The sequence below is a fragment of the Sebastes fasciatus genome, chromosome 14, assembly GCF_043250625.1.
Source record: "Sebastes fasciatus isolate fSebFas1 chromosome 14, fSebFas1.pri, whole genome shotgun sequence".
In the NCBI taxonomy this organism is placed as follows: Eukaryota; Metazoa; Chordata; class Actinopteri; order Perciformes; family Sebastidae; genus Sebastes; species Sebastes fasciatus.
Window position 1 is genome coordinate 32,555,316 of NC_133808.1, and position 27,998 is coordinate 32,583,313.

A 27,998-nucleotide genomic window follows, 5' to 3' on the forward strand; every position below is an offset into this window, starting at 1 on the left:
TGTAGGATTCATCCTCTGGCCCAGGCTAAATATCCATCTTGCCTCCACCTTTGTAAGAGCTGTCTATCAAGATCAACACCTCTATTAGAGGCTGTGATGAGATGAACTACCCAGAACTTCAAGTTGCCTTTTTTACAATTCCTGCTTAGCTCAGTTTGCACTGCTAACCCAGAGTAAACATGTTTAGCGCCAGGGACTACAACAAAGTCTGCTATCTAACTTTACATGCAACAGGAATCTATCAACAGTGCTTTTGTGTTTGATTATCTGACTTTGGAGGGTGTATTTAGTTGGGAAAGAGGGTAATTTAACAGTTTTACGCAAATGGGGAATTGGGGTTATAGAAGTCTTTTATGTGTTTTGAGAGGGGGCAGAATGAACAATGTCACAAAAATATACCTGTATAAGTTCTGGCCAGCATGACAACAGAACATTTGGGGTCAGTGAAATATCATCTCACCAGCTTTGGTTCCCCAGAAACATGGAGTAGCTTCCGTCCCCCAGCTGGAGCTCCTGCCTCCAGAGTTTGATGAAGTTATTTACATGTTAGTAGAACTTGGTGAAGAGTTTTAATGAGATCCATAGAGGGTGAGGAAATCTGATAAAAAAAAAAAAAATCCACTGAGCCGAACAGTTCACTTTCTGAAATCTGAAGATCGACACACACTAAGTCCAGGTAACTGTAAATTAAACAATCCAGGTTGTATGTAATTATTTTTAATTCATGTATACCTGTTAAATAATCTGCCTGGTTTATAATGGAGAGTGAATTAAATGCAACATATATAACTCTTGACGGGTATATAGAAGTTAGCAAATATAGATATTTTTATTTTTGTAGTATATTCACAGTATATATTCTAATAGTCTGCAGCAATTCTACTATTGTGTACCTCATAGTGATTCACAAAAACCTCCATGAGCCTATGTACATTTTCATTGCAGCTTTGTTAATCAACTCTGTTCTTTTCAGCACTGCTATCTACCCAAAGCTTTTCATTGACTTTCTATCTGAAAAACAGATCATATCTTATTCGGCCTGTCTCTTCCAGTGGTTTATTTATTACTCTTTGGGTGCTTCAGAGTTCTTACTGTTGTCAGCCATGGCCTATGACAGATATGTGTCTATATGTAAACCTCTGCAATATCCAACTATCATGAGAAAAACAACTGTCTGTATGTTTCTGATTTTAGCTTGGATTCTGCCTGCTGGTCAGCTTTCAGTGATAATGTTACTGAGTGCTAAAAAAAAGCTATGTAACTTTATTTTGAAAGGAATCATTTGCAACAGCACAGTTCAGAAACTTCACTGTGTGCCTTCAAGAGTGCTGAATATATACGGCTTGGCTGTTTTAGTAGATCTTTTACTTCTCCCTGTGCTTTTCATACTGTTCACATACACCAGGATACTTATAATAACCTATCGCAGTAGTAGAGAAGTCAGGAGAAAAGCTGCTCAGACCTGTTTACCCCATCTGCTGGTTCTCATCAACTTTTCTTGTTTGAGTGTATTTGATATACTTCTACTTCGAATGGAAACTGATTTTCCCAAAACTGTACGTTTAATAATGACTTTACAAATAATGCTGTATCATCCTCTCTTTAATCCAATCATATACGGACTGAAAATGAAAGAGATTCATAAACATATCAGGAGGTTGTTCTGTCAAGGCAAACTGAACTAATATATCAATAAAGATAACAAATGCACAATGCAATGTCATTTCTTCGGTAATAATAATGTAGAGATCAGATTTCTGTGATTCTGGGAAGGTATTTAATCTAAAAGAAAACAGTGTTTATGACTACTACAAAATAAAAGCTGCCAGCTTTAACATTGTAATGACTGATCATTTTCTGCAGTAATTCAAAACTCAAACCCAATATTTTTATTATTTATAATGAAGTTTCATTAAGAGACTCTTTGCTCTGCATCAGTGAACATCCTTCCTATAATCCAAACGCAATGACAAAATCCTGCAGCCAGACTTCTAACAAAGACTTGGAAAATATAAAATTTTACATCCATCTTAGTTTTGGTCCACTGGTGTCCAATGAATTTTATTCATGTCTGTGAAACGTTACGTGCTAGTTGGCTGTTAGCTGTCATCTTTGCTGTGTGTTTAAGTGCAACTTTTTGCCAAGACACAGGTGACGTGCAGCGACGCAACAGTCTGCCTTCGTTGACGCTCGTTCTATAATGATAGTTTGCTGTGTCTGGGCCTTTAGTCTGGCCTCTTACTACACAGCTCTCAGAATCACAGGGATGCACCAATCCCTCCATCGTATTACCTGTGCTGACAGGAAGTAGAATTTAAAATTGGGTAGACCAACCCTTGTGGGTTAGGGTATGAATTTTCTTTTTTGTATTATTTCGGAAGTTTTTGTGTACCTATATGTTTTGATAACAAGGTTTATCTATGTTTTGTAATTGGAAGTCATGTTAATTCAATAGATCAGTCTTTATTCAGTGGTTTATATCATATAGGTGTTTGGTACCATTCTGCAGCGGTAAATAAAGAATCTAAACTACAAGCAACATTGAGTTATTCTGCTCCTGCTCCACTTCTGGCAGTGTATGATTAATGTTAATGGTATTACTTGATGTATTAACTAATGCTGAGAGGAAGTAGAATTTAAATTGGGTAGACTAACCCTTGTGCATCAATCAGAACATTTTTGGCTTTTAAATGTTTTGTTGTTGTTTTTTTTTTTATCATTTTGGCTGTGTTAATATATATGTCATACATTTTGGTAAGGATGTTTTTATTTTTTTATTTTGGAAGTTCAACCTCAGTTCCTACAATAAGTGTGTAATAAACTGTGTAGTCAAAATATAAACATTCAGACCCGTACGGACATAAACATCTCCACTGAAACCCATTAAAACCAGACATTTTGATCCCATGGGCATTGAAGCATAAAATCATGCGTTCTATTATATCAGGTATTCAATCTAAAACCCTGGCTTCAAAATTGTACTTTTTACTATTTTCCACCTGGTTGAGTCATTTTCTCATGTTTGCGCTATGGGGCAAATATATGCTATTTTCCCAATTTCCTGGACAAAAAATGAAAATGCATCAAAATCAATGTTTCTGCTCATCATTGACATATCATTGACTGTGAAGAAATAAAAATATAAAACCTCCCTAGAATTTAGTATACAGAAAATAATTCAATTTTTGTGAGGTTATTTTTTCCATAACAGACAATGTGGGCATTTTGTAAACAAACTTCCATTTAAGGGCTTAAAATATTCAGAAAATGGATGAATATTTGGTGGTTAGGAACAGGACTGATGTTGGTTAAAAGGCTTAACTCAGTGAAAGTGGATAGTTAAAATTGAAATATATAAGTTTATGGCTGTTTTTTGATGCAGACATTTTTGTCCTCCTCCCGCATCGATGCCTTTAGTCTGCCCATGTTTGAGTTTTTCTGGCCGATTCTACACGTTGAATTAGCGGCGGAGCCCATTGGGGAGAGAAATCACTGTTATTGGCTTTTCACTTTAAGCGAATCAGTGTCTGTTGTAGTGTTTGTATACCTACATGTTATGATAACAAGGTTTATTTATGTTTTGCAATTGGAATTCATTTTAATTCAATAGATCAGTCTGTATTCAGTGGTTTATATCATATAAGTGTTTGGTACCATTCTGCAACCGTAAATACAGAATCTAAACTACAAGCAACATTGGGATATTCTGCTCCTGCTCCACTTCTACCTTCAAATGTGATTGTTTTGCATACTTGCCAACCTTGAGACCTCATAAATAGGGAGGATTTCAAAACCAAAGCGGGGGGTCTGTGGGTCCTCCCCAAGAAAATGTTGAGTTTCAGAGACTTTGTTTCCTGAATTCTGGTGACTTTAAAACAATAAACCCACGCAGCGCAAATACGCTGGCGCTGTGCCGTTATGTATCACCATTATAAATCTCCCAAAGAACCTGATCTGGAGAGGGCAGAGGAGATCCGGCAGCTTGTGAGAAACTCCGGTACGCATGAAAAAGTCACGGCCCGCCAAGGAGTGAAATGAGTAAAATACTGCGGACCGCTACGTACCGGCCCACTTCGAGCACTGCTCGCCTCTCATGACATATGTTGAGCCAGGCAACAAAGGACGTCGGCCCACCGGGAAAATGCCCGGTATGCCAGATGGCCAGTCCAGCCCTGTTTGGTTGTTAAGAAAAGGACTGATGTTGGTAAAAAGACTTAACTCAGTGAAAGTCGTTAGTTAAATTATAAATATATAAGTTTATGGATGTTTTTTGATGCAGACGTTTTTGTCCTCTAAGGATATCAGAGCAACTTTTTTAAAGGGTTAAATATTCCTGCAAATATAATTCTATAAACATTACAAACCAAACAAATACTAAGTAAAATCCTGTTGAACTCAATACAATTCCCCCATACTTGGTTTGACCCGTGACATCATTGATGACATAAGCAAGAGCATAAAACCAGGAAGTGTTTGGTTGCCACCCCTTTCAACTCCTGGACAGTATGGTGGGTAAAAATGTGAGCAAATAACATTAAAACAGGACTTATCATGCTTATTTTTAGTGATGGCGAGATGAAGCTTCATGATTGGCTAAAGGGTTAATTTCACGAGGCGTCATCTGGTCTTCATGTGCACACGAAACCACCTATCGGTCAGATAGTGTAAAACAGGCAGATATGTTCCAGATATGTGGCAGTGGTTTAACAATAGACAACAGTCACACAGAAGCTGTGATTGTAGATGCAAATAATGTTTCTTTGCATTTCACATTGTAGCTCTTTGTCATATTTTGGAATAATGGTAATCTTTGGTTGCAGTTATTGCTGGATGGTTTGCGATCTACATTAATTTGTGCTTTAAATAACAGACAGAATGATTCCCACATGAACCCACCCAGTGAGCATGATTGTTGTGCAGCTGAAACACTTTTAAGATTTTAAAACTGGATTTGAAAATGTAATCTTTTGTATGTAGGATACATATACAGTTCGGTTAGCATGTCATCGATTGCACATTGATCTATAGTCATTGAATGTTGTTGTGCCAAGTTTATTATATAAGAGTCTCCATGACAACAGAACATTTGGGGTTAGTGAATATCATCTCACCAGCTTTGGGTCCCAAGAAACATGGAGTAGCTCCCGTCCCCCAGCGGCTGCTCCTGTCTACAGGCCTCCAGAGTTTGATGAAGAGTTTTACATGTTAGTAAAACTTGGTGAAGAGTTGTAATGAGATCCATGGAGGGTGAGGAAATCTGATAAAAAAACAACAATCCACTGAGCCGAACAGTTAATTTTCTGAAATCTGAAGATCAACACACACTAAGTCCAGGTAACTGTAAATTAAACAACCCCAAACAGGTTGTATGTAATTATTTTTAATTCATGTATACCTGTTACATAACCGACCTGTTTTATACATTGATTTATTTGATAATATTAATGGACAGTGAATTAAATGTAACATATCTAACTTTTGGTGGACATGTGGAAGTGCACAAATACAGATATCTTTATTTTATAATCATGTTTACAGCATATATTCTAATTATCTGCAGTAATTCTACTATTGTGTACCTCGTAGTGATTCACAAAAACCTCCATGAGCCTATGTACATTTTCATTGCAGCTTTGTTAATCAACTCTGTTCTTTTCAGCACTGCTATCTACCCAAAGCTTTTCATTGACTTTCTATCTGAAAAACAGATCATATCTTATTCGGCCTGTCTCTTCCAGTGGTTTATTTATTACTCTTTGGGTGGTTCAGAGTTCTTACTGTTGTCAGCCATGGCCTATGACAGATATGTGTCTATATGTAAACCTCTGCAATATCCAACTATCATGAGAAAATCAACTGTCTGTATGTTCCTGATTTTAGCTTGGATTCTGTCTGTTGGTCAGTGTTCAGTGACTCAGATACTGAGTGCTAAAAAAAAACTATGTAACTTTATTTTGAAAGGAATAGTTTGCAACAGCACAGTTCACAAACTTCACTGTGTGCCTTCAAGAGAGCTGAATATATACGGCTTGATTGTTTTAGTAGATCTTGTACTTCTCCCTGTGCTTTTCATACTGTTCACATACACCAGGATACTTATAATAACCTATCGCAGTAGTAGAGAAGTCAGGAGAAAAGCTGCACAGACCTGTTTACCCCATCTGCTGGTTCTAATCAACTTCTCTTGTTTGATTACATATGATGTACTCGTAATTCGACTTGAAACAGTTTTTCCCAAAACCGCACGTTTGATAATGTCTTTACAAATGATTTTGTATCATCCTCTCTTTAATCCAATCATATATGGACTGAAAATGAAAGAAATTTATAAACACCTGAAGAGATTGTTCTGCAAAACGGTCTAATGTATTAAAACTGATAACTGTTGTACAGTCATTGTTTTATGTCATAATAATGCAGAGATTTAATTTCTGTAACATTAATTGTCAGTTTAGAGCATCATCATCATCATGTACCATAGCACTGCTATCTACCCAAAGCTTTTGATGGACTTTTTATCTGAGAAACAGATCATATCTTATTCGGCCTGTCTCTTCCAGTGGTTTATTTATTACTCTTTGGGTGGTTCAGAGTTCTTACTGTTGTCAGCCATGGCCTATGACAGATATGTGTCTACATGTAAACCTCTACAATATCCAATTATCATGAGAAAAACAACTGTCTGTATGTTCCTGATTTTAGCTTGGATTCTTCCTGCCGGTCAGGGTTCAGTGATAATGTTACTGAGTGATAAAAAAAGCTATGTAACTTTATTTTGAAAGGAATAGTTTGCAACAGCACAGTTCAGAAACTTCACTGTGTGCGTTCAAGAGAGCTGAATATATATGGCTTGATTGTTTTAGTAGATCTTGTACTTCTCCCTGTGCTTTTCATACTGTTCACATACACCAGGATACTTATAATAACCTATCGCAGTAGTAGAGAAGTCAGGAGAAAAGCTGCTCAGACCTGTTTACCCCATCTGCTGGTTCTCATCAACTTTTCTTGTTTGAGTGTATTTGATGTACTTCTACTTCGTATGGAAACTGATTTTCCCAAAACTGTACGTTTAATAATGACTTTACAAATAATGCTGTATCATCCTCTCTTTAATCCAATCATATACGGACTGAAAATGAAAGAGATTCATAAACACATCAGGAGGTTGTTCTGTCAAGGCAAACTGAACTAATATATCAATAAAGATAACAAATGCACAATGCAATGTCATTTCTTCGGTAATAATAATGTAGAGATCAGATTTCTGTGATTCTGGGAAGGTATTTAATCTAAAAGAAAACAGTGTTTATGACTACTACACAATAAAAGCTGCCAGCTTTAACATTGTAATGACTGATCATTTTCTGCAGTAATTCAAAACTCAAACCCAATATTTTTATTATTTATAATGAAGTTTCATTAAGAGACTCTTTGCTCTGCATCAGTGAACATCCTTCCTATAATCCAAATGCATGTTTTGGTCCACTGGTGTCCAAAATTTTTTATTCATGTCTGTAAAATGTTGGCTGTTGGTTGTAGTCTTTGTTTTGTGTTCAATTGCAACTTTCCGGCCAAGACACAGGTGATGTAAGACGACGCAACAGTCTGCCTTTGTTGTTGCTCGTTCTTTAATGTTGATTTGGTGTTTCGGGGCCTTTAGTCTGGCCCCTCACCACCCCTTGTTGGCCCCTAACAGCACAGCTCCCAAAATCACTGGGATGCACCAATGATGGTGGTGATTTTTGGAGGGGTATTATTATTATTATTATTATTATTATGACTAATATTAATGGTATTACCTGTGCTGAGAGGAAGTCGAATTTAAAATTGGGTAGTCTAACCCTTGTGGGTTAGGGTATGAGTTTTTTTTGTTGTTTTATTTTGGAAATGTTTGTGAACCTGCATGTTCTGATAACAAGGTTTATTTATGTTTTGTAATTGGAATTAATTTTAATTCAATAGATCAGTGTTTATCCAGTGGTTTATATCATATAGGTTTTTGGTACCATTCTGCAGCGGTAAATACGGAATCTAAACTACAAGCAACATTGAGATATTCTGCTTCTGCTCCACTTCTGGCAGTGTACGACTGATATTAATGGTATTACTTGATATATTAACTAATGCTGAGAGGAAGTATAATTAATAATTGGGTAGACTAGCCCTTGTGCATCACTCAGAACATTTTGGGCTCTTTAATGTTTAGTTTTTTTGTTTTTATCATTTTGGCTGTGTTAAAGGGACTATTTGTAACTTTTTAAGCGTATAAATGTAGCGGGTCGCCACACATGCGCGTTCGCATATGCGCGCTCGCGTGTGGCTGGAGCCTCGTTTCCGCTGCCTGCTCTCCTTCACTCAGAATGCGCGCGCGTCCTCGCTGTCTCGCTCCACCTCTAGACGTGAACGCGCGCTCACTCCACACTGCAGAAGAGTTAGTTTAGCTCTGAGAATATCTAGTGAATGTACAGTGGACGTTTGTGCAGGAATAAATGCTGCAGTTCCTCCAGACCAACAGAGGTTTCCCGTGTCTTGTGAAGTGACGGAGCTCTTCAGAGAGTTACGTTACCCTCTCGTTACCGACCGGGTGCCGGTGTCTCCTCTGCTCTCTCCGGCTGTGGGCGCAGAGAGCAGGGAGACACGCTGCAGAGCCCCGCTGCTTCAGCCTGCACTTAGGAAAAGCCAACACTAGGATCAGATCTAAATCATGTTCATGGAGAGACCTTCGTCTGGTCAGCTAACATTACTGCCAAGCAGCTGAAATATAGAGTGATATTGTGCTTTTAGCTGACGTGTGTCACCTCACTGTTTTGAGCGATGCTCGTTCAGGTATATTTAGAGCGAGCAAGCGCGAGCCCGACGCTGACTTTCGTTGATTTCACGGCCACAGGTGTCGCTGTTAAGAAGCATTTCTGAAAGTTACAAATAGTCCCATTAATGTATATGTCATACATTTTGGTAAGGATGGTTTTTTTTAAATTTTATTTTGGAAGTTCAACCTCAGTTTCTATAATAAGTGTGTAATAAACTGTGTAGTCCAAAATACAAACATTCAGACCCGTACGGCCGTAAACGTCTCCACTGAAACCCATTAAAACCACACATTTTGATCCCATGGGCATTAAAGCATAAAATCATGCGTTCTATTTTATTTAGGCTTTCAATATAAAACCCTGGCTTCAAAATTGTACTTTTTACTATTTTCCACCAGATTGAGTCATTTTCTCATGTTTGCCCTATAGGAAAAATCTATGCTATTTTCCCGATTTCTTGGACAAAAAAAGAAAATGCATCAAAATCAATGTTGTTGCTCATCATTGACATATCCCTGTCTGTGAACATTTTTTATTAGAAAACCTCCCTTGTATTTAGTATACAGAAAATAATTAAATTTTTTCAACACGTTGAATTGGCGGCGGAGCCCATTGGTGAGAGAAATCACTGTTATTGGCTTTTCAGTTTAAGCGAATCAGTGTCTGTTGTAGTGTTTGCATACCTACATGTTACGATATCAAGGTTTATTTATGTTTTGTAATTGGAATTAATTTTAATTCAATAGATCAGTCTTTATTCACTGGTTTATATCATATAAGTGTTTGGTACCATTCTGCAGTCGTAAATACAGAATCTAAACTATAAGCAACATTGAGATATTCTGCTCCTGCTCTACTTCTGGCAGTGTCCCTCTGCTGAATATTTGGTTGTTATGAAAAGGACTGATGTTGGTTAAAAGACTTAAAGGTACTGTTTGTAACTTTTTAAGAATATAAATCTACCGGGTCGGTTTCCCATGCGCGCTCGCATATGCGCACTCGCGTGTGGCTGCGCTGTTCAGACTCCCTGTGGACACGTACCATCAGACTCCAACACAGACTACACGGAAGCACCAAAACCTCAAAGTTATATCTAGTGAAGCCCATATTGCAAAACAGTGTTGCCGGCGGTCGTAGTACGCGGGGGAGACAGTAGCTTTGGTCTCCAGGGCCGGAGTCTCTTCTGTACTCTGCTCCTCTGCTCCTCTGCCTGCTTGCCTTTGTTCACACACCGCGCTCGTTCTCGCTCCAGCCCTAGACGTGCATGCGCGCACACTACACACTGCAGAAGAGTTAGTCTAGCTCTGAGAATATCTCGTGAATGTACAGTGGACGTTTTTGCAGAAATAAATTTATATATCAACAAAGATAACTCATGTATTCTGTAATAATAATGTAGAGCTGAAATTTCTGTGATTCTTGGAAGGTATTTAATCAACAAAAAAAAATAGTTTATTACGCAATAAAAGTTGTCTGCTTCAACATTGTAATGACTGATCATTTTCTGCAGAAATTCAAAACTCCCAACATAAGAATTTTATTCTTTATAATCAATATTTATTAAGCGACTCTTTGCTCTGCATCAGTGAACATCCTTCTTATAATCCAAAATCCTGCAGCCAGACATCAAAGACTTGGAAAATATAACATTTTACATCCATCTTAGTTTTGGTCCTCTTGTGTACAATTCATTTTATTTATGTCTGTAAAATGTTGCTGGTCACTTTCACTGCATGTATGGGATTTTTACATTGTATGATTCTGAGTGCAGACTCTTTAGTCCAGGGGCCTGTTTCACAAAAGCAGAATAAAGATATCCAGGATAAGAGAGAAAGTGAGGCTTGACCTAGTCTAGTCAGTTCATCTGGGTTTAATTGGTTTCATGAAGGCCGAGCCAGGCTGAGGAGGAGCGACTAGGTTCAGCCAGGTGAAAGTAATTCAGATAGATGCGCGTTCACTACTTTCCTCAATAGACCACGAGGTCGATCTCAGATCTACTGATGCTCAAATGGAGGTAACGCGTTCTGCGTACTTTAAACCTCAGTGAGAAACAGCTTTTAATGGAAGATTACGAGGAAATTAAGCATATAATATGTAGAAAAGGAGATGTTGCCGTCGGCTGCTGTAATAAAACAGTGAGATAAAAACGTAGCAGATAATAGCGGAGCGACTCAATGCGTAAGTAGCCTAAAAATAGCTGATAACATTACATTCACTCACCACTGCTGTTAACTGAAACCGTCATAATTAAACCATTCAAGGAGTTACTGTCACTTCACCTTATAAGTGAGCAGTGGAAGTAAATTATTTAGGAAATTTACCATGAAGATTAATTACAACCACTAATGCACAATGCTAGAATACGACGATACCATATACTGTATATATAATAATGATTTATACATTATGTTACGTACTGTACATGCTTACAGTGTGCACTGGAATGATCACTTACTTCTCTTTCTAATTTCCTCAATGCCTTTTTATCTCCAGATCTCGGTCCAAGTCCTGCAGGGTTTTTTTTGTGGTTTTAAACGTTGACTCTTTTTAAATAAATCACTTTTTTCATTGATATTTGCACCTCTGCAAACTATATTTGCTTTTTAAGTGTGTGCTGTATGCCTACATAGAGTACATCTGACTGTTTGTCAGTTCTTTAAAACACATTAATTAGCACTGCAGGAATTGTGCATGGTCTGCCCTATTACAACCATTATTTATATAGAAAGAAAGAAAGAAGGCTGGATGTAGCCTATATGTCAATGGAAATACTTATTTAGTCCATAATGGATAAGAAGGCAGTGATGTGGTGCTCATGGAAAACATCATTTTTAACAGGACCCAGATACTGTACAGCCTGAGAGCAGCCTGGCATCGTAGTGAGTGTAGTACATCCGCACCATGCAGAGTTAACAACTGATATGTGATTTACAGAATTCACAAACTGTCAGATGTCTGTACAGCACACACTTAACAAAACACACTGAGGGGGATAGACAGAGAAGTGTAAGTGATAATTTCAATGTACACTGTCAGTAGACACAGTAACAGGATGTATTAATCATTGCTATTTCTTTCTCTCCAAGCAGACCAGTGATCCAAGAAAAAGAAAAGGTTAAAGCATTGTTGTGTCCTCTCCCTGTTGTTTCATGAATATAAAGTACACTATATAGTTACTGGTCCAGTGAACTTTATCAGCCATTTCTAATCAATAATATATTCATCAAACCTCTGAACAGCATTCTTCATAAACACAATATAACCATAATAATGATTATCACATGAATGATTATAAAAATAAAAATTAATGTTCACAATGTTAAAATAAAAGTACTTAACTGAATGATGGTATGTATTCGGTTAGTAATTATTTTTAATAGCCTGCATTAAAATATGTTTTTTTAATGCAGGCTAATAAAGATAAGGCAAAATACATGCATAAGATCATAGACTAACTGTAAAAACACATTGGTTTCTGATCGGAGTGACTGTGACTGAACAGGGTAACAGGTATTTATTGTTAATTATAAGTTAACAATCAATTTAACAAAATAAATAACAATCTATGAAGTGCAACAAAATGAGAGAGAAACATTTCTGGAACAAACGCATGTGCACACTTTCAGTGTAGTCTTAACATATTAGCCATCATCATTAATACAGTTTATATTGCTGAATTTGAATATTTAACTTGATCGATATACCCAGAAGCAGTGATATGAATATGAATATCATCACTTGTAAACAGAGTTCAGGTTTGTTAAATAAATTCATGACAGTAAAGTAAAATACAGAGATAAGTCTGAATGAAAGTTATGATAATGATCTATATACCAGGTTTGTTAAATAAATTCATGACAGTAAAGTAAAATACAGAGATAAGTCAGAATGAAAGTTATGATAATGATAGAAGTAGAAGTAACCCTTATTAATACTGTACATCAAATAATTTTGGTTTGACAGAACAACTTCTGCAGGTGTTTAAAGATTTCTTTCATTTTTAGTCCATATACAACTGGATTGAAGAGAGGATAATACAAAAACGCTTGTAAAGTCATTATGAAATGTATTTCAGATCCCATATCCAGTTCAATTATAAGGACATCATATAGACACACAGAGGAAAAGCCGATTAAAACTACCAGGTGGGGTGTACATGTCTGGGCAGCTTTTGTCCTGACATTTCTAGAACTTCGGTAGGATATTATAAGTATCCTGGTATATGTAAAAAGTATGAAGATTATTGGTAATAATATCAGAGTAAATATATTAAACATATCAGCTAGAGACCGTGCTGCTGAAGTCACACAGTAGAGACTGTAATAGGAATTGTTACAAAAAATTGCTTTTAAAGTGAAATTACAAGGTTTCAAATTAGCACTCAGTAATGTTGGGACTGCAACCTGAATAGCAGGAAGAAGCCAAGAAAGAAACAGGATTATACACACTGTGGTTTTGCTCATGATAATTGGATATTGCAGAGGTTTACATATAGACACAAACCTGTCATAGGCCATGGCTGCCAACAGTAAGAAATCTGAAGCACTAAAGGAGTAATATATATAACATTGTAAGAGACAGGCGGAATATGATATAATCGGTTTTTCGGATAAAATGTCAATTAACAACTTTGGGTACACAGTAGTACTGGCAACGACTGAGTTCAGTAGCAAAGCTGCAATGAAAATGTACATCGGCTCATGGAGGTTATTGTTTATCCCAATAAGGTACACAATGGTCAAATTAAAGGTGATTGCTAGAATAAATACCATCAACATATGAATAAAAAGAAAATACCTGTTTATGCCCATGTCCACATACCCATAAAGAGTTATATATGTTACATTTAATGCATCATCCATGAAGAATGTCACAACTTAAACAATCAATGAATACAAAGAGCTGATTGTATAATAAGCATAAATGAATGAACTGAGTAAAGAAGTCTTACTATGAAGATAGCATTAACTCAGAGCATGTATTTCATTGTCTCATGTATTTACAGATACCTGACTGATGTGTGTTCATGTTCAGAGATCAAAAAGTGAACCGTTTGAGTCAGACCAAATATTTTATGACATTTCTTCACCCTCCATGGATTTCATTAACTCTTCCACCAAGAGTTCATTAGAACAACTTCATCAGACTCTGGAGGCCTGAACCCATAGGTGTAAAACTTTGTTTACAGGGGTGTGTGTTGTCTTAATTTTCCTTTTCCAAGGCAAAAAGTGAGCATGGCTCACATAACCCTGCTCACTGCGTGACCCTAAAAAGATTTTGGGCACCCTGGACTTCTAACCCCCAAAAGGCACAACTACACCACACTGTCAAACATTATACCAAATTTGAAGTTCCGAAGTTAAATAGTTTTGGAGTTCTGCTTCCAATACAAAATTAAAGTTAAAAAAACACAGTTTTTGACCAAAATTTAAAAAATGTTGGGCACCCTGGACTTTTAACCCACAAAAGGCACAACTAGACCACACTGTCAACCGTCATACCAAATTTGAAGTTCCTAAGATAAATAGTTTTGGAGTTCCTGTGGGGGGTACTGCAGGAATATGGGGTTCCGGGGTTGCTGTTACAAGCCATCCGGTCCTTGTATAACCAAAGTGAGGGCTGCTTCCTTATATTCGGCACAAAGTCAAACACGTTTCCAGTGGGTGTTGGCCTCCGCCAGGGTTGCCCCTTGTCGCCGATTCTGTTTGAGATTTTCATGGACAGCATCTCAAGGCGCAGCCGGGGGGAGGAGAGTGTCCTATTCGGGGACCTTAGAATTGCGTCTCTACTCTTTGCAGATGATGTGGTTCTGTTGGCTTCATCAGACCGTGACCTTCAGCAGCACTGGGGCGGTTTGCAGCCGAGTGTGCAGCGGTCAGGATGAGAGTCAGTACCTCCAAGTCTGAGGCCATGATTCTCTGCCAGAAACCGGTGGATCGCCACCTCCGGGTTGGGGTGAGTATTTGCCCCAAGCGAGGGAGTTCAAGTATTTCGGGGTGTTGTTCATGAGTGGGGGAAAAAATGGAGCGGGAGATGGACAGGCGGTTCGGTGCGGCATCTGCAGTTATGAGGGCGCTATACCGGACCGTTGTGGTGAAAAGGGAGCTTAGCCGAAAGGCAAAGCTCTCGATTTACCTGTCCATCTACGTTCCAACCTTCAACGGATACAAGCGGCCGAAATGAGCCTTTTTCATAGCGTGGCTGGGCTCAGCCTTAGAGATAGGGTGAGGAGCTCAGACATCCGGAGGCGAAGGCAGGGTACATCCTGGATAGGTCACCAGACTGGCACTGACACATAGAGTCAGACAACCATTCACGCGCACATTCACACCTACAATTAACAATTAACCTAACCTGCATGTCTGTGGACTGTAGGAGGAAACCGGAGTACCCGGAGGAGGAAACTGGAGTACCTGGAGAAAACCTCTTGCTGAGGCGACAGTGCTAACCACTGCACCACCGTGCAGCCCCTGTATCCATCCATCCATCTGCAACCGCTTATCCCGTTAGGGGTCGCGGGGGGGCTGGAGCCGATCCCAGCCGACATTGGGCGAAGGCAGGGTACACCCTGGACAGGTCGCCAGTCCATCGCAGGGCTGACACATAGAGACAGACAACCATTCACGCTCACACTCACACCTACGGGCAATTTAGAGTCCACAATTAACCTAACCTGCATGTCTTTGGACTGTGGGAGGAAACCGGAGTACCCGGAGAAAACCCACGCTAACACGGGGAGAACATGCAAACTCCACACAGAAGGGTCCCAAGCCGGATTCGAACCTGCAACCCTCTAGCTGTGAGGCGCCAGTGCTAACCACTGCACCACCGTGCAGCCCCTGTATCTAATATTTGAAATAGTTCTAGGACTTCAAACTGTATTTTGATGAAATTGTGCAGTGTAACATGAACATGAACTTGAACTAGAGTATCTATGTGTGTTCTACTGTGTTTAGTGCACATGCAGGTCAATGATTAGCGCCTCGCACCAACCTTGACGGCTCTAAATGCAATGTGGTACAATTGTTATACCCACGCGACAACGTAGTCGGGGGTATCTAGTGCTCTGCATGTCCGTCCTTCCGTCCTTCCGTCCGTTCATGTGTCATAGTTTCGTTTCCGGAGCAGAACTCGGAAACTATTTAACCTAGGAGCTTCAAATTTAGTCTGATGGTTGACAGTGTGGTCTAGTTGTGCCTTTTGGGGCTTAAAAGTCCACGGTGCCTAACATTTTTGAAATTTTTCCAAAAGGGCAAAACCTTTGGCCCTACTTTAGTAGGGATAAGGCAGTGAGTGGGGGTATGTGAGTCATGCTCACTTTTGCTTTGTTGTTTAGGGCGGCAAAAAGGAAAATTAAGATAACAGACACCCATGTAAACAAAGTCTAACACCTATGGGTTCAGGCCTCCAGAGTTTGATAAAGTTGTTCTAATGAACTCTTGGTGGAAGAGTTAATGAGATCTATTGAGGGTGAAAAAATTTCATAAATTATTTCATCTGACTCAAACAGTTCCCTTTTTGATCTCTGAACATGAACATACAATCAGCTCTTTGATTCATTCATTGATTGTTTAAGTTGTGACATTCTTCATGGATGATGATTTAAATGTAACATATGTAGTGTGTCCTTATGCATCCTTTTGTGACCCCCCTTCGACCTGTTGTGAAGGTGGTCTTTTGAGGTGGCAGATCTGCTTGACACGTCAGTGTTTGAGCTGGTGGGCTCAGTTGGTTTACAACCCTTTTTGGAGATGACCAGAGTTTCCCAAGCTATCTGTGTCATCTTCCTTATCTCACACAGTGAGGGGTTACCCTGACGCGTCATGAGTGCCACGTGAGTGCGTACACATCGGTGCAGGTTCTGCAAAAACAAGGACTTGAAGAAGGTGTTTTCTTCTAAGCCTGGTGCATCCTTACCTTGGAAGTATGCATGCCTTAAACATTTGTAGGAATCTCTAGGATTCTCACTACGTGAATGTTTAATTTGAAGGGCTGCAAACATCTCTGAGGTCTCGTCAGCAGTAGAAGACAATTCTTCTATCAGTGCATGACGGAGCTCACTATAGTCATTTCTGACACTGGGAGGTTGTGACTGTATAAACTTGTGCACAGCTTTTGAGCTGGTTTTCCACACAAGTTTAACTTTCTCCCGTTGGGTGGCGTGTTGCAAGTCAATTAGATTGTGATCTAATTCCCTAAAATAGTCATCAATGTGATGATCACAGTTGTCTGGATCAAAACATTCAATGCCTTTAGCTAAAAACTCAAGCACTTCATGGCGGGGACCCTGTGGGGTCCTTTCTGCTGAAGGCGAGACTAAATTAGCATTACAATGCACTGGTGCATCACATGCTAAAGTTCTCTCTGGCTGAGAAGCAGAGGCTGAACAGCTGTCATCACCCTTGTGACAGAGTGGAAAGGAGGCTGAACAGACTGAACCTTTGGAGGGAGGTGCACAGATGAAGGTGTCATTCTCAGTAGCTGGGAACAACATGGGGCAGAGTATATTTTTGAAGATAAACTACATGTGTCTTCACTGTCAGTTTCACAACAATAGGAAGTCAGGTAGCTGTTCACTCTTTCTCTTAGTGGAGGTTGAGGAGCTGACTTCATTCCCAAGCATTTTGAGTCGGTTGGAAATCTTTCATGTCTGAGTGGAGAGGGAGTTAACCTCTCATCAAGTGAGGAGAGTGAATCTGAGTAGCCAGAATCACAGTGACTGACAGACTGTGGTGGGGAAAGACATTCTAATTTAAGCCCTAACAATTTTTCTTTGTGTTGACAAAGATCTAACTGCTGAATGCAGGTCTTCTAAGTAACGCATGGCTTTCTTATTAGCTGTCTGAACTTCATGGAGGAGACTAGCATTTTGCGTTCTTAGGCTATCTACCTCTTTTTCCAGGGCTGATTTGCTCTGAACAGCAAGACTAGTTTGCCTGTGGAAAATCAGAAGCAAGCATTTTAACAATGAGTCTTTGGATGCGGTCTGCGCATCACACCTGTCTGTGAGGAGCAATTCTATTTCTTTCCTGCACTCACTGAAACTCAACCTGCTGATGAGTTCAAGGCAGCCAGGGTTTAGGCTCTGTGCTAGGGAGGAAAGAAAAAGCTCTACACAGGGGTTCTTCATTGTTATACCTGGAATGGAGGGTGAAACTAAACAGGGTGTCTAGTAGAAAACAAAAATAATGTTGTTGGCTATGGTGTTGCGTTGGCAGACACCTTGTAGTGTAGTTTGGGAGGTACACTAGCCTAACAACAATGCACTGGCCTACACTATGGGGGGTAGCTTCCTGTGGAGGAGGGGTAGCTGCAGCACCAACTAGTGACTCTAGTGGGCATCAAACAAAAGGGGCCAGTAAAGTAAATAAAGGTTTACAAAGGAAGTTTGCTTACACACAACATGCACTAACTGAGATGCAGGGCAGTAACAGTTGTGATGATGTCTCTTTAGGGTGACTCAAGCTGGAACACGTGGAAGTAACAGCCAGGTGCAAGCTCTCTATGTTACACAGGGCCGGTGGCACGCTGTGTCATTAAAGGAACACTTAGATTAACAGTAAATATGACAACTAGACCAGATTGCATTGAATACTTGGTATTCAAATGCTGAACCAAAATATTTCAAGTTCTACAGTGTAGGTTAACCTGAATTAGCAGCAAAAGCAAGTTATTAAAATTAACACTATAAAGGCTTAAAGTGTTAATAATCAAACTCTCAAATAACAAATTCTCACCACAATGTACTTATTTAAAAGTACAGCTGGACTTCTACTCCTGTGGAAGACTAATGGTGTAGAATGTAGACACTTTTGGTTTGTTTAGAAGTGGAATATGAAATTTTTGTTTTTGACCAAAAATTATGCTAAAAATTAATATCGCTCAATAATGAACAATTTGCCAACAATAATAATATGCCTCACACGGGGCACCAACATGTAGGGATTTGGCAGTAACAGGTTTGGTTATTAGCAAATTATTATTAATATTAATAAAATGATCAATAAACATTAATAATAAACGGGGCACCACCCTGGAATCAGGGACCAATAACTAAAACCTTAATATAGTCTCATAAATATACTAAAATATTAATTTGGAATGTTGATATATAATTAAATTAATAACTATAACCAAAATGGATAGTAAAGGATCAAAGATGGCTGCCAACATGTCACCACATGGCCTCTTTGTTCTTCGGAACACATGTGCTCAGGAAGGACAGAGAGGGGGGTGATGTGGGGGTTAAGATTATCTGAAGCTATATGTTTATGTTTAACTAATTCACAGTTTCTGTATGTGATCTTTATGTGTGTCAGATAATGCAGTGGGTTAGAAAAGATGGTTAGTTTGCATGCAAGACCTTTTCTATGTGAAGCATAAACTAAACACATCAGATGTGGTGAAGCCAACTACCCAAATATCAAATACAAATAATATCACAACAGTGAAACTCAATGAATAACATTAAAACCAAATCAATACAAGTACATTCTAGAATCAGAGTTGAACAGTCTTAGTCTTGATCAGCCATGTGTAATTGCTACTGCTAAGGTAAGCCCAGTACGTTACCAATCCTTGGAAAAAAAGGGTTTGTAATTCCATGTGTTGAAGTTGTGGTTCCAAGTCAAAGATGTCATCTTTGCTGTGCTCAAATCAAGTTGTGCAGATTGGAGGAAGCTGATCGCTCCAATACTTTCTTCCCAGCAGCTTGATAGCTTGGTGCTAACTTCCTTGCGGTTGTTGCTTGAAGTTAGCAGGTAAAAAGGGCAGGCTCTCGCGTCTTTTGCCTTAGAAGTTCCTTGTGTTGCTATGTCTGTTTCCTAACAGGCCATAGATCAGAGCAGAGCTGCTTTGCAGCTTCTGGTCTGGAGAGCAGCAGCTCACATCCACAGGTCACGAGAGGTGTGAAGAAAGAGCAGAAAGAGGAGAAACAAAGAGATTCCTCTATTTTTGTCCTGGGTGAATTTCACACCTATGTGTGAATGCTACAGTAGCCAATGGCTACTTAGCAGAGTCCTCAGCCAATGGCTCTAGTCCATGGGTCAAGGATCATGTTACTGAGTTCATGTGGTCACTTGCCACAAGTCAAATTTGTGGGTCCCTACACATATATAACTCTTTATGGGTATGTGGACATGGGCATAAACAGGTATTTTCTTTTCATTCATATGTTGATGGTATTTTTCATCCAATCACCTTTAATTTGAACATTGTGTACCTTATTGGGATACACAATAACCTCCATGAGCCGATGTACATTTTCATTGCAGCTTTGCTACTGAACTCCGTTGTTGCCATCACTACTGTGTACCCAGAATTGTTAATTGACATTTTATCTGAAAAGCAGATCCTATCATATTCTGCCTGTCTCTTACAGTGTTATATACATTACTTGTTTAGTGCTTCAGATTTCTTACTATTGGCAGCCATGGCCTATGACAGGTTTGTGTCTATATGTAAACCTCTGCAATATCCAACTATCATGAGCAAAACCACAGTGTGTATAATTCTGTTTCTTTCTTGGCTTCTTCCTGCTATTCATGTTGCAGTCCGAACATTACTGAGTGCTAATATGAAACTGTGTAAATTAAATTTAAATTAAATTTATTGTCCATCCATCCATCTTCAACCGCTTATCCGGGATCGGGTCGCGGGGGCAACAGCTCCAGCAGAGGACCCCAAACTTCCCTTTCCCGGGCCACATTAACCAGCTCTGACTGGGGGATCCCGAGGCGTTCCCAGGCCAGAGTAGAGATATAATCTCTCCACCTAGTCCTGGGTCTTCCCCGTGGTCTCCTCCCAGCTGGTCATGCCTGGAACACCTCCCAAGGGAGGCGCCCAGGAGGCATCCGTGCTAGATGCCCGAACCACCTCAACTGGCTCCTTTCGACGCAAAGGAGCAAGGACTCTACTCAGCTCTCTTTTCGTCACAACGGTGCGGTAAAGCGAATGCAATACCGCCCCTGCTGCTCCGATTCTCCGACCAATCTCACGTTCCATCGTCCCCTCACTCGCGAACAAGACCCCGAGATACTTAAACTCCTTCACTTGGGGTAAGGACTCATTCCCTACCCGGAGTAGGCAATCCACCGGTTTCCTGCTGAGAACCATGGCCTCAGATTTAGAGGTGCTGATTCTCATGTTTACTTCAAACTAAGTTTTTCATTATTTTTCACTTCAAGCTGTGACTTTAGACCATGTGTGCTTGAACAAACAGGGAAAGGAAGATTGTGTGTTTCTGTGTGTGTGTGAGGGTGGTCGGTGCTCTGGCATCGGCCTTTGTTTTCAAGTCAGAGGCCTTTCGACAAGACTGAAATGGTGGGTTTGTTTGCAACACAAAACATTTTTTAAATATACAATGAGACAAAAACATAAATTAAACCTTAAAATAAAGCATAATGTTGCTGTCATTATTTCCTTATTGAGCAAGTGTAATCAACTACAATGAGTTCCTCTGTGACTGCAGAACACACATAGGCCCTGTTCAGACCTGGTATTGACATGCGTCCTCAGTGATCGGATCACAAGTGGACAGCTCTAAGAACAGGTGTGAATGCAGTCAAGACAAATTGAGATCGGATCTCCCAAATAGGCCCTTTATATTCTTAAATGTTGCATAAAACTGATTTTATTACTCTTGATGATTTCCAAGGTGTGTTCAAGCTGATTAGATCAGATGTCAAATTTTACTAATGATAATGAATGAAAATGATAATACTTGTGAAAAGATAAATGCACCGATGGAAAGCAGAAGATCTTGCCATTCTAAAGCTGTATTGGTTGTCATGATTTGTAGCGGTTTTGGAAGGCACAGTTAAATGATATCGCCCTGCCAAAAGGGGCGTCAGATCACAAAATGCTTCAATGTGGCGTTCTGGAGTGCATGGACCAACAATATATTTTGTTGTTTAATTTTGAGGACTTGTTATCTGCACATGTATATTTGCACCGCTTCCTATACATTGCACAAGTCCCGTCATGTTTATGGCCTAAGGGTTGTAATGTATATAATGTGAACATTCAGTATCATTTACTTAATTATACCCGCGACAACGTGGTCGTATATAGTGTATATATACACCGATCAGCCATAACATTAAGACCACGGACAGGTAAAGTGAATAACATTGATTATCTCGTTACAATGGCACCTGGCAGTGGGTGGGATTTATTAGGCAGCAAGTTGTTGGGACGCAGATAGGAGCTGGTCTGGCTATATAGCGCTCTGTGGGTCCTTCCGCCCGTCCGTCGGTTCGCGTGTCACACTTTCGTTTCTTGAGTAGAACCCATTTAACTTAGGAACTTCAAATTTGGTATGATGATTAACAGTGTGGTCTAGTTGTACCTTCCGGGGGTTAGAAGTCTAGGGTGCCCAACATCTTTGACATTTTGGCCAAAAACTGTTATTTATTATTTAATTTCCGGAGTAGAACTCGTTCCATCACTTCCAATAGGGCAAAACATTTGGCCCTAGTTTAGTAGGGGTCAAGCAGTGGGGTATGTGAGCCAAGCTCACTTTTGCCTTGTTTATTACATTGCTGTATTTATTATTTCAAAGAAAAGAAGGTGGAAAAATGCCTGCGGGCTCAGGCCTCCAGAGTTTGAAGATGTTGTTCACATATTTGATGTTGTAACTGTTAGAGGTTGTGGAATGTTTTCAATCAAAAAGCATTTTACTTTTGTTATGAACAGCATAGCAGTGTGATGTTTATCATTGCCTGTAGGACAGGAAAGTTTAACACCTATGGGTTCAGGCCTCCAGAGTTTGACAAAGTTGTTCTAATGAACTCTTGGTGGAAGAGTTAATGAGATCCATGGAGGGTGAAGAAATGTTATAAAATATTTGGTCTGACTCAAACAGTTCACTTTTTGATCTCTGAACATGAACACACATCAAGTGCAGTTTAAGGTCAGGTACAGTATCTGTAAATTCATGAGACAATCAAATACATGCTCTATGTTAATGCAATCTTCATAGTAAGACTTGTTCATTCATATGTTATACAATCTGCCCTTTGTATTCATTAATGGTTTAAGTTGAGACATTCTTCATGGATGATGAATTAAATGTAACATATATAACTCTTGGTGGGTATGTGGAAATGGGAAACTATAGGTATTTGTATTTTTGTATTATGTTTATAGTATATATTCTAGCAATGACCTTTAATTTGACCATTGTGTACCTTATTGGGATACACAAGAACCTCCATGAGCCGATGTACATTTTCATTGCAGCGTTGCTACTGAACTCTATTGTTTACAACACTGTTATGTACCCAAAGTTGTTGAGTGACTTTTTATCTGAAAAACAGATTGTATCATATTCAGCCTGTCTCTTTCAATTTTTTGTATATTATACCTTAAGTGCTTCAGATTTCTTCCTGTTGGCAGCCATGGCCTATGACAGGTTTGTATCTATCTGTAAACCTCTGCAATATCCAACTATCATGAGACAAACCACAGTGATTATTATCCTGGTTCTAGCTTGGCTTGTGCCTGTTTGTGAGATGGGAGCCTCAACAATAGCGATTACTAAGAAAAAACTCTGCAATTTAAATTTAAAAAACGTTTTTTGTAACAATTCAATTTACAAACTCTTCTGTGTGAGGTCAATAGCACTAAATATATATGATATGTTTGCTATGCTAAACATGGCACTGTTGCCTTTGCTCTTCATACTGTTTACATACGCAAGAATACTCATAATATCCTATCGAAGTGGTAAAAATGTCAGGAAAAAAGCTGCACAGACTTGTTTACCCCACCTGATAGTTTTAATCTGCTTTTCCTGTTTGTGTGCATATGATGTCATTATAATTCAACTGGAATCTGATTTACATTTCATAATGACTTTACAAGCGTTTTTGTATTATCCTCTCTTCAATCCAGTTATATATGGACTAAAAATGAAAGAAATCTTTAAACACTTGAAGAGGTTGTTTAGTCAAGCCAAAGTAAAGTAATGTTACAGTAATAGTGATGCTAATGTGCAGTCATTCCTTCTGTAATATTAATGCAGAGTTGTGAATGTTCAGATCGTTGGGAGGTATTAAATGTAAGGATTTGTTTCTGTGCAGTAAACGAACTCTTTACTATTCATCATGGAAACAGTAAAGAGTATCTTCAGTTTGAAAAATGTACTACTCAATATCCTGCAGTTAATAAAAAATATGTCTCTGTTACTGTCAACTGCAGCTTTGTTAGTCATGGGCAAATAGGGATATACTAAGGTGCATTGACTACAGACGCCAATGTGGGCAATCTACACTGCAAGCAAAGGAAAAACAACAAATCAGCAACAATAAGAAACTTTTTAATGCTGGTCAGCACTCCCGTGAAAAAGAGAGTAACAAATTACCCCAATATTTTCCTCAAATGTATCTAAATTTACTTTATTATAAACATTATTTAATAATTATATGCTAAAATAGCATATAATGGTTAAAATAAAGCCCTGAGGCTTGAGAAGCGGCTGTGCGCTGCCCTTCATCGGAGATGGAAAACTAATAGAAGACACTTCTGATCAGGCACAAATCTCTTGTGTGACTTATTGTCTACACTAATGTAAGCTGGTAGCTAATGTAATGATTCAGGGATTTTTTAAGGACATTTAAAACAAGTTATTTGCTCATTATTATTTATTTATCAGCAGACATGGAAATAAAGCATCTCAATTAACTTTTTTCTGGAAATGTATGAAATAAATTAGCAGCTATTGGGAAGTAATGGAATATAATTTTGAGGTAAATATTGGGGTAATTTGGCAGTAATTCCAAAGAAATTTCAAATAGATTACTTGCTAATTATCACCTAAATACCATGAAATTTGTGGACCTGTAAAATGAAGTGTTACCAAAAAGAGATTTTGAAATCTCAAAAAATAAAATAAAAAAGAAGAAGTGCAGGTACAGAATTAAGCACAATCCCATTAATATATAATAATAGAAATAAATTAACCGGCAGCATATTTCATCACTACCAGAGAGGTCAAGTATTGTCGGCTTCAACTGGCAGACAATCAAGCTGCTGTTTTACCCATCAATAATACACGTTTTTAATTAATGGACAGATTAAACAAAGAAGTGTCATGAAGTAAAACTGACTATGAGCATGTGATAGTCTTGGTAGGACAATACCATATTATACATATATAGGATCTGGGGGGAGTCTGGCTTTAATGAGAAATAGTCATCCGGGTAAATTATAAACTAAGTGTACACATTTATAATGAATAAACTGATGATTGGGGTCAAGAAGAGACTGAAATATTATTCCAGACTGCTTGTCAGTTCAGTACTCCTGCTGCTGAGAGCTGATGTCGTTTTTCAAAACAATGTCCAACAATAAAGGCATACAGGAAGCCTTAATTACAACTGAATAAAGTCAGGCCACCAGACCTTTGGAACCTGATCTACATTGAATTGTGGTGTATAGGGAAGGAGACACCAGTGTGCTAGTATAGGGAACTCTTCATAGCTGATTGCAAATAGAGATATATCGTCTCCCCTCGTTGGTGACCCTGTTTGTTTTACTTCACTTCAGATTAAATTGTTAAAACCTGCAATATCTCATAAAGTAAAAAAAATAACATAAACAACAAAATCAAAGTTGTGTTTTTTGATAATATTGCAATAGTGGTATGAGTTAGTTTTTTTGTGTGGTGGTTTAAGAGCTGGTTTAAAGGCTAAAGCCTGGTTTCAGCATACTACAGAATACACCACTTTAATTTCATACTGCATACTGCGTTCGTCAGTAGTATACTGAGCATGTCACATCAAGCCCCTATTACCCTCAAAGTAATTGGCTGGCTTGAACTACTACCAACTTCATACTGAACAAATATTTTGCAATTCATCTTCTTGGGAACATGATTATCTGAACCAATTTCATGTCAATCCATCCAATAGTTATTGAGATTTCAGTCGGTAATGTGAACCTCATGGTGAGGCTAGAGGAACAGTCACAAGATCACCAAAGATATTAGAATTTATCCACAAGAAACCTTGAATATCTGCAGCAGAGTTCATGGCAATATATCCAATAATTATAATAACTCTGGACCACGAATGTTAGCCTCATGGTGGCGCTAGATTCTAGACTAAATTGTAGCGGCCATAGCACCAGTTATGGGATCATCAAAGTCTGTAGGATTCATCCTCTTGCCCAGGCTAAATATCCATCTTGCCTCCACCTTTGTAAGAGCTGTCTATCAAGATCAACACCTCTATTAGAGGCTGTGATGAGATGAACTACCCAGAACTTCAAGTTGCCTTTTTTACAATTCCTGCTTAGCTCAGTTTGCACTGCTAACCCAGAGTAAACATGTTTAGCGCCAGGGACTACAACAAAGTCTGCTAGCTAGCTTTACATGCAACAGGAATCTATCAACAGTGCTTTTGTGTTTGATTATCTGACTTTGGAGGGTGTATTTAGTTGTGAAAGAGGGTAATTTAACAGTTTTACGCAAATGGGGAATTGGGGTTATGGAAGTCTTTTATGTGTTTTGAGAGGGGGCAGAATGAACAATGTCACAAAAATATACCTGTATAAGTTCTGGCCTCCATGACAACAGAACATTTGGGGTCAGTGAAATATCATCTCACCAGCTTTGGTTCCCCAGAAACATGGAGTAGCTTCCGTCCTCCAGCTGGTGCTCCTGTCTATACAGGCCTCCAGAGTTTGATGAAGTTGTTTACATGTTAGTAGAACTTGGTGAAGAGTTTTAATGAGATCCATAGAGGGTGAGGAAATCTGATAAAAAAAGACAATCCACTGAGCCGAACAGTTCACTTTCTGAATTCTGAAGGTCAACACACAGTAAGTCCAGGTAACTGTAAATTAAACAATCCCAAACAGGTTGTATGTAATTATTTTTGATTAATGTATACCTATTACATAATCTGCCTGGTTTATACATTGATTTCCTTGAGAAATATTAATGGATGGTGAATTAAATGCAACATATATAACTCTTGATGGGTATATAGACGTTAAGAAATATAGATATGTTTATTTTTTTATGATATTCGTTGTATATATTCTAATAATCTGCAGTAATTCTACTATTGTGTACCTCATAGTGATTCACAAAAACCTCCATGAGCCTATGTACAGTTTCATTGCAGCTTTGTTAATCAACTCTGTTCTTTTCAGCACTGCTATCTACCCAAAGCTTTTGATTGACTTTTTATCTGAAAAACAGATAATATCTTATTCAGCCTGTCTCTTCCAGTGGTTTATTTATTACTCTTTGGGTGGTTCAGAGTTCTTACTGTTGTCAGCCATGGCCTATGACAGATATGTGTCTATATGTAAACCTCTGCAATATCCAACTATCATGAGAAAAACAACTGTCTGTATGTTCCTGATTTTAGCTTGGATTCTTCCTGCTGGTCAGTTTTTAGTGTCAATATTACTGAGTGCTAATAAAAAGCTCTGTAACTTTATTTTGAAACGAATAGTTTGCAACAGCACAGTTCTGAAACTTCACTGTGTGCGTTCAAGAGTGCTGAATATATACGGCTTGGCTGTTTTAGTAGATCTTGTACTTCTCCCTGTGCTTTTCATACTGTTCACATACACCAGGATACTTATAATAACCTATCGCAGTAGTAGAGAAGTCAGGAGAAAAGCTGCACAGACCTGTTTACCCCATCTGCTGTCTCTAATCAACTTTTGTTGTTTGAGTGTATTTGATGTACTTCTACTTCGTATGGAAACTGATTTTCCCAAAATGGTACATTTAATAATGACTTTACAAATAATTTTGTATCATCCTCTCTTTAATCCAATCATATACGGACTGAAAATGAAAGAGATTCATAAACACATCAAGAGGTTGTTCTGTCAAGGCAAACTGAACTAATACAGTATATCAATAAAGATAACTCATGACTGATCATTTTCTGCAGTAATTCAAAACTCCCAACATAAGAATTTTATTCTTTATAATCAATATTCATTAGGAGACTCTTTGCTCTGCATCAGTGAACATCCTTCTTATAATCCAAAATCCTGCAGTCAGACATCTAACAAAGACTAAAATTTTACATCCATCTTAGTTTTGGTCCTCTTGTGTACAATGAGTTTTATTTATGTCTGTGAAATGTTGCTGGTCACTTTCACTGCATGTATGGGATTTTTACATTCTATGAGTCTGAGTGCAGACTCTTTAGTCCAGGT

General features: G+C 38.6%; 6 protein-coding genes across 6 annotated transcripts; 5 read left to right on the forward strand and 1 right to left on the reverse strand.

The window, feature by feature from the left end:
* Window positions 1-634: 634 nt before the first annotated feature.
* LOC141781974 (olfactory receptor 51E1-like) lies at window positions 635-1,685 on the forward strand. The gene has a single exon (XM_074657972.1). The coding sequence runs from the start codon at window positions 759-761 to the stop codon at window positions 1,683-1,685; it is 927 nt and encodes a 308-aa protein (XP_074514073.1). The 5' UTR covers window positions 635-758.
* A 3,759-nt stretch (window positions 1,686-5,444) lies between these two features.
* On the forward strand, window positions 5,445-6,365 carry LOC141781975 (olfactory receptor 11A1-like). Its single transcript, XM_074657973.1, has one exon. It carries the CDS (start codon window positions 5,445-5,447, stop codon window positions 6,363-6,365), a length of 921 nt encoding a protein of 306 aa, XP_074514074.1.
* Window positions 6,366-6,470: 105 nt separating this feature from the next.
* On the forward strand, window positions 6,471-7,790 carry LOC141781976 (olfactory receptor 6N2-like). The gene is given in 2 exon segments (XM_074657974.1): window positions 6,471-6,749; window positions 6,752-7,790. Coding segments are annotated over 2 exon segments (720 nt in total). The 3' UTR covers window positions 7,193-7,790.
* A 5,020-nt stretch (window positions 7,791-12,810) lies between these two features.
* Window positions 12,811-13,504, reverse strand: LOC141781981 (olfactory receptor 6N2-like). The gene is made up of 2 exons (XM_074657983.1): window positions 12,953-13,504; window positions 12,811-12,825 (listed from the first exon to the last, which is right to left on the reverse strand). Exons 1-2 carry the CDS (start codon window positions 13,502-13,504, stop codon window positions 12,811-12,813), a joined length of 567 nt encoding a protein of 188 aa, XP_074514084.1.
* A 9,360-nt stretch (window positions 13,505-22,864) lies between these two features.
* On the forward strand, window positions 22,865-23,779 carry LOC141781984 (olfactory receptor 6N2-like). The gene has a single exon (XM_074657985.1). The coding sequence runs from the start codon at window positions 22,865-22,867 to the stop codon at window positions 23,777-23,779; it is 915 nt and encodes a 304-aa protein (XP_074514086.1).
* Window positions 23,780-26,754: 2,975 nt separating this feature from the next.
* Window positions 26,755-27,681, forward strand: LOC141781986 (olfactory receptor 51E1-like). Its single transcript, XM_074657988.1, has one exon. The coding sequence runs from the start codon at window positions 26,755-26,757 to the stop codon at window positions 27,679-27,681; it is 927 nt and encodes a 308-aa protein (XP_074514089.1).
* The last annotated feature ends 317 nt before the right edge of the window (window positions 27,682-27,998 follow it).

Coding starts and splice junctions, on each gene's coding strand:
- LOC141781974 (XM_074657972.1), top strand. CDS start 759: ATGGAGAGTGAATTAAATGCAACATATATAACTCTTGACGGGTATATA.
- LOC141781975 (XM_074657973.1), top strand. CDS start 5,445: ATGGACAGTGAATTAAATGTAACATATCTAACTTTTGGTGGACATGTG.
- LOC141781981 (XM_074657983.1), bottom strand. CDS start 13,504: ATGTACATTTTCATTGCAGCTTTGCTACTGAACTCAGTCGTTGCCAGT.
- LOC141781984 (XM_074657985.1), top strand. CDS start 22,865: ATGGATGATGAATTAAATGTAACATATATAACTCTTGGTGGGTATGTG.
- LOC141781986 (XM_074657988.1), top strand. CDS start 26,755: ATGGATGGTGAATTAAATGCAACATATATAACTCTTGATGGGTATATA.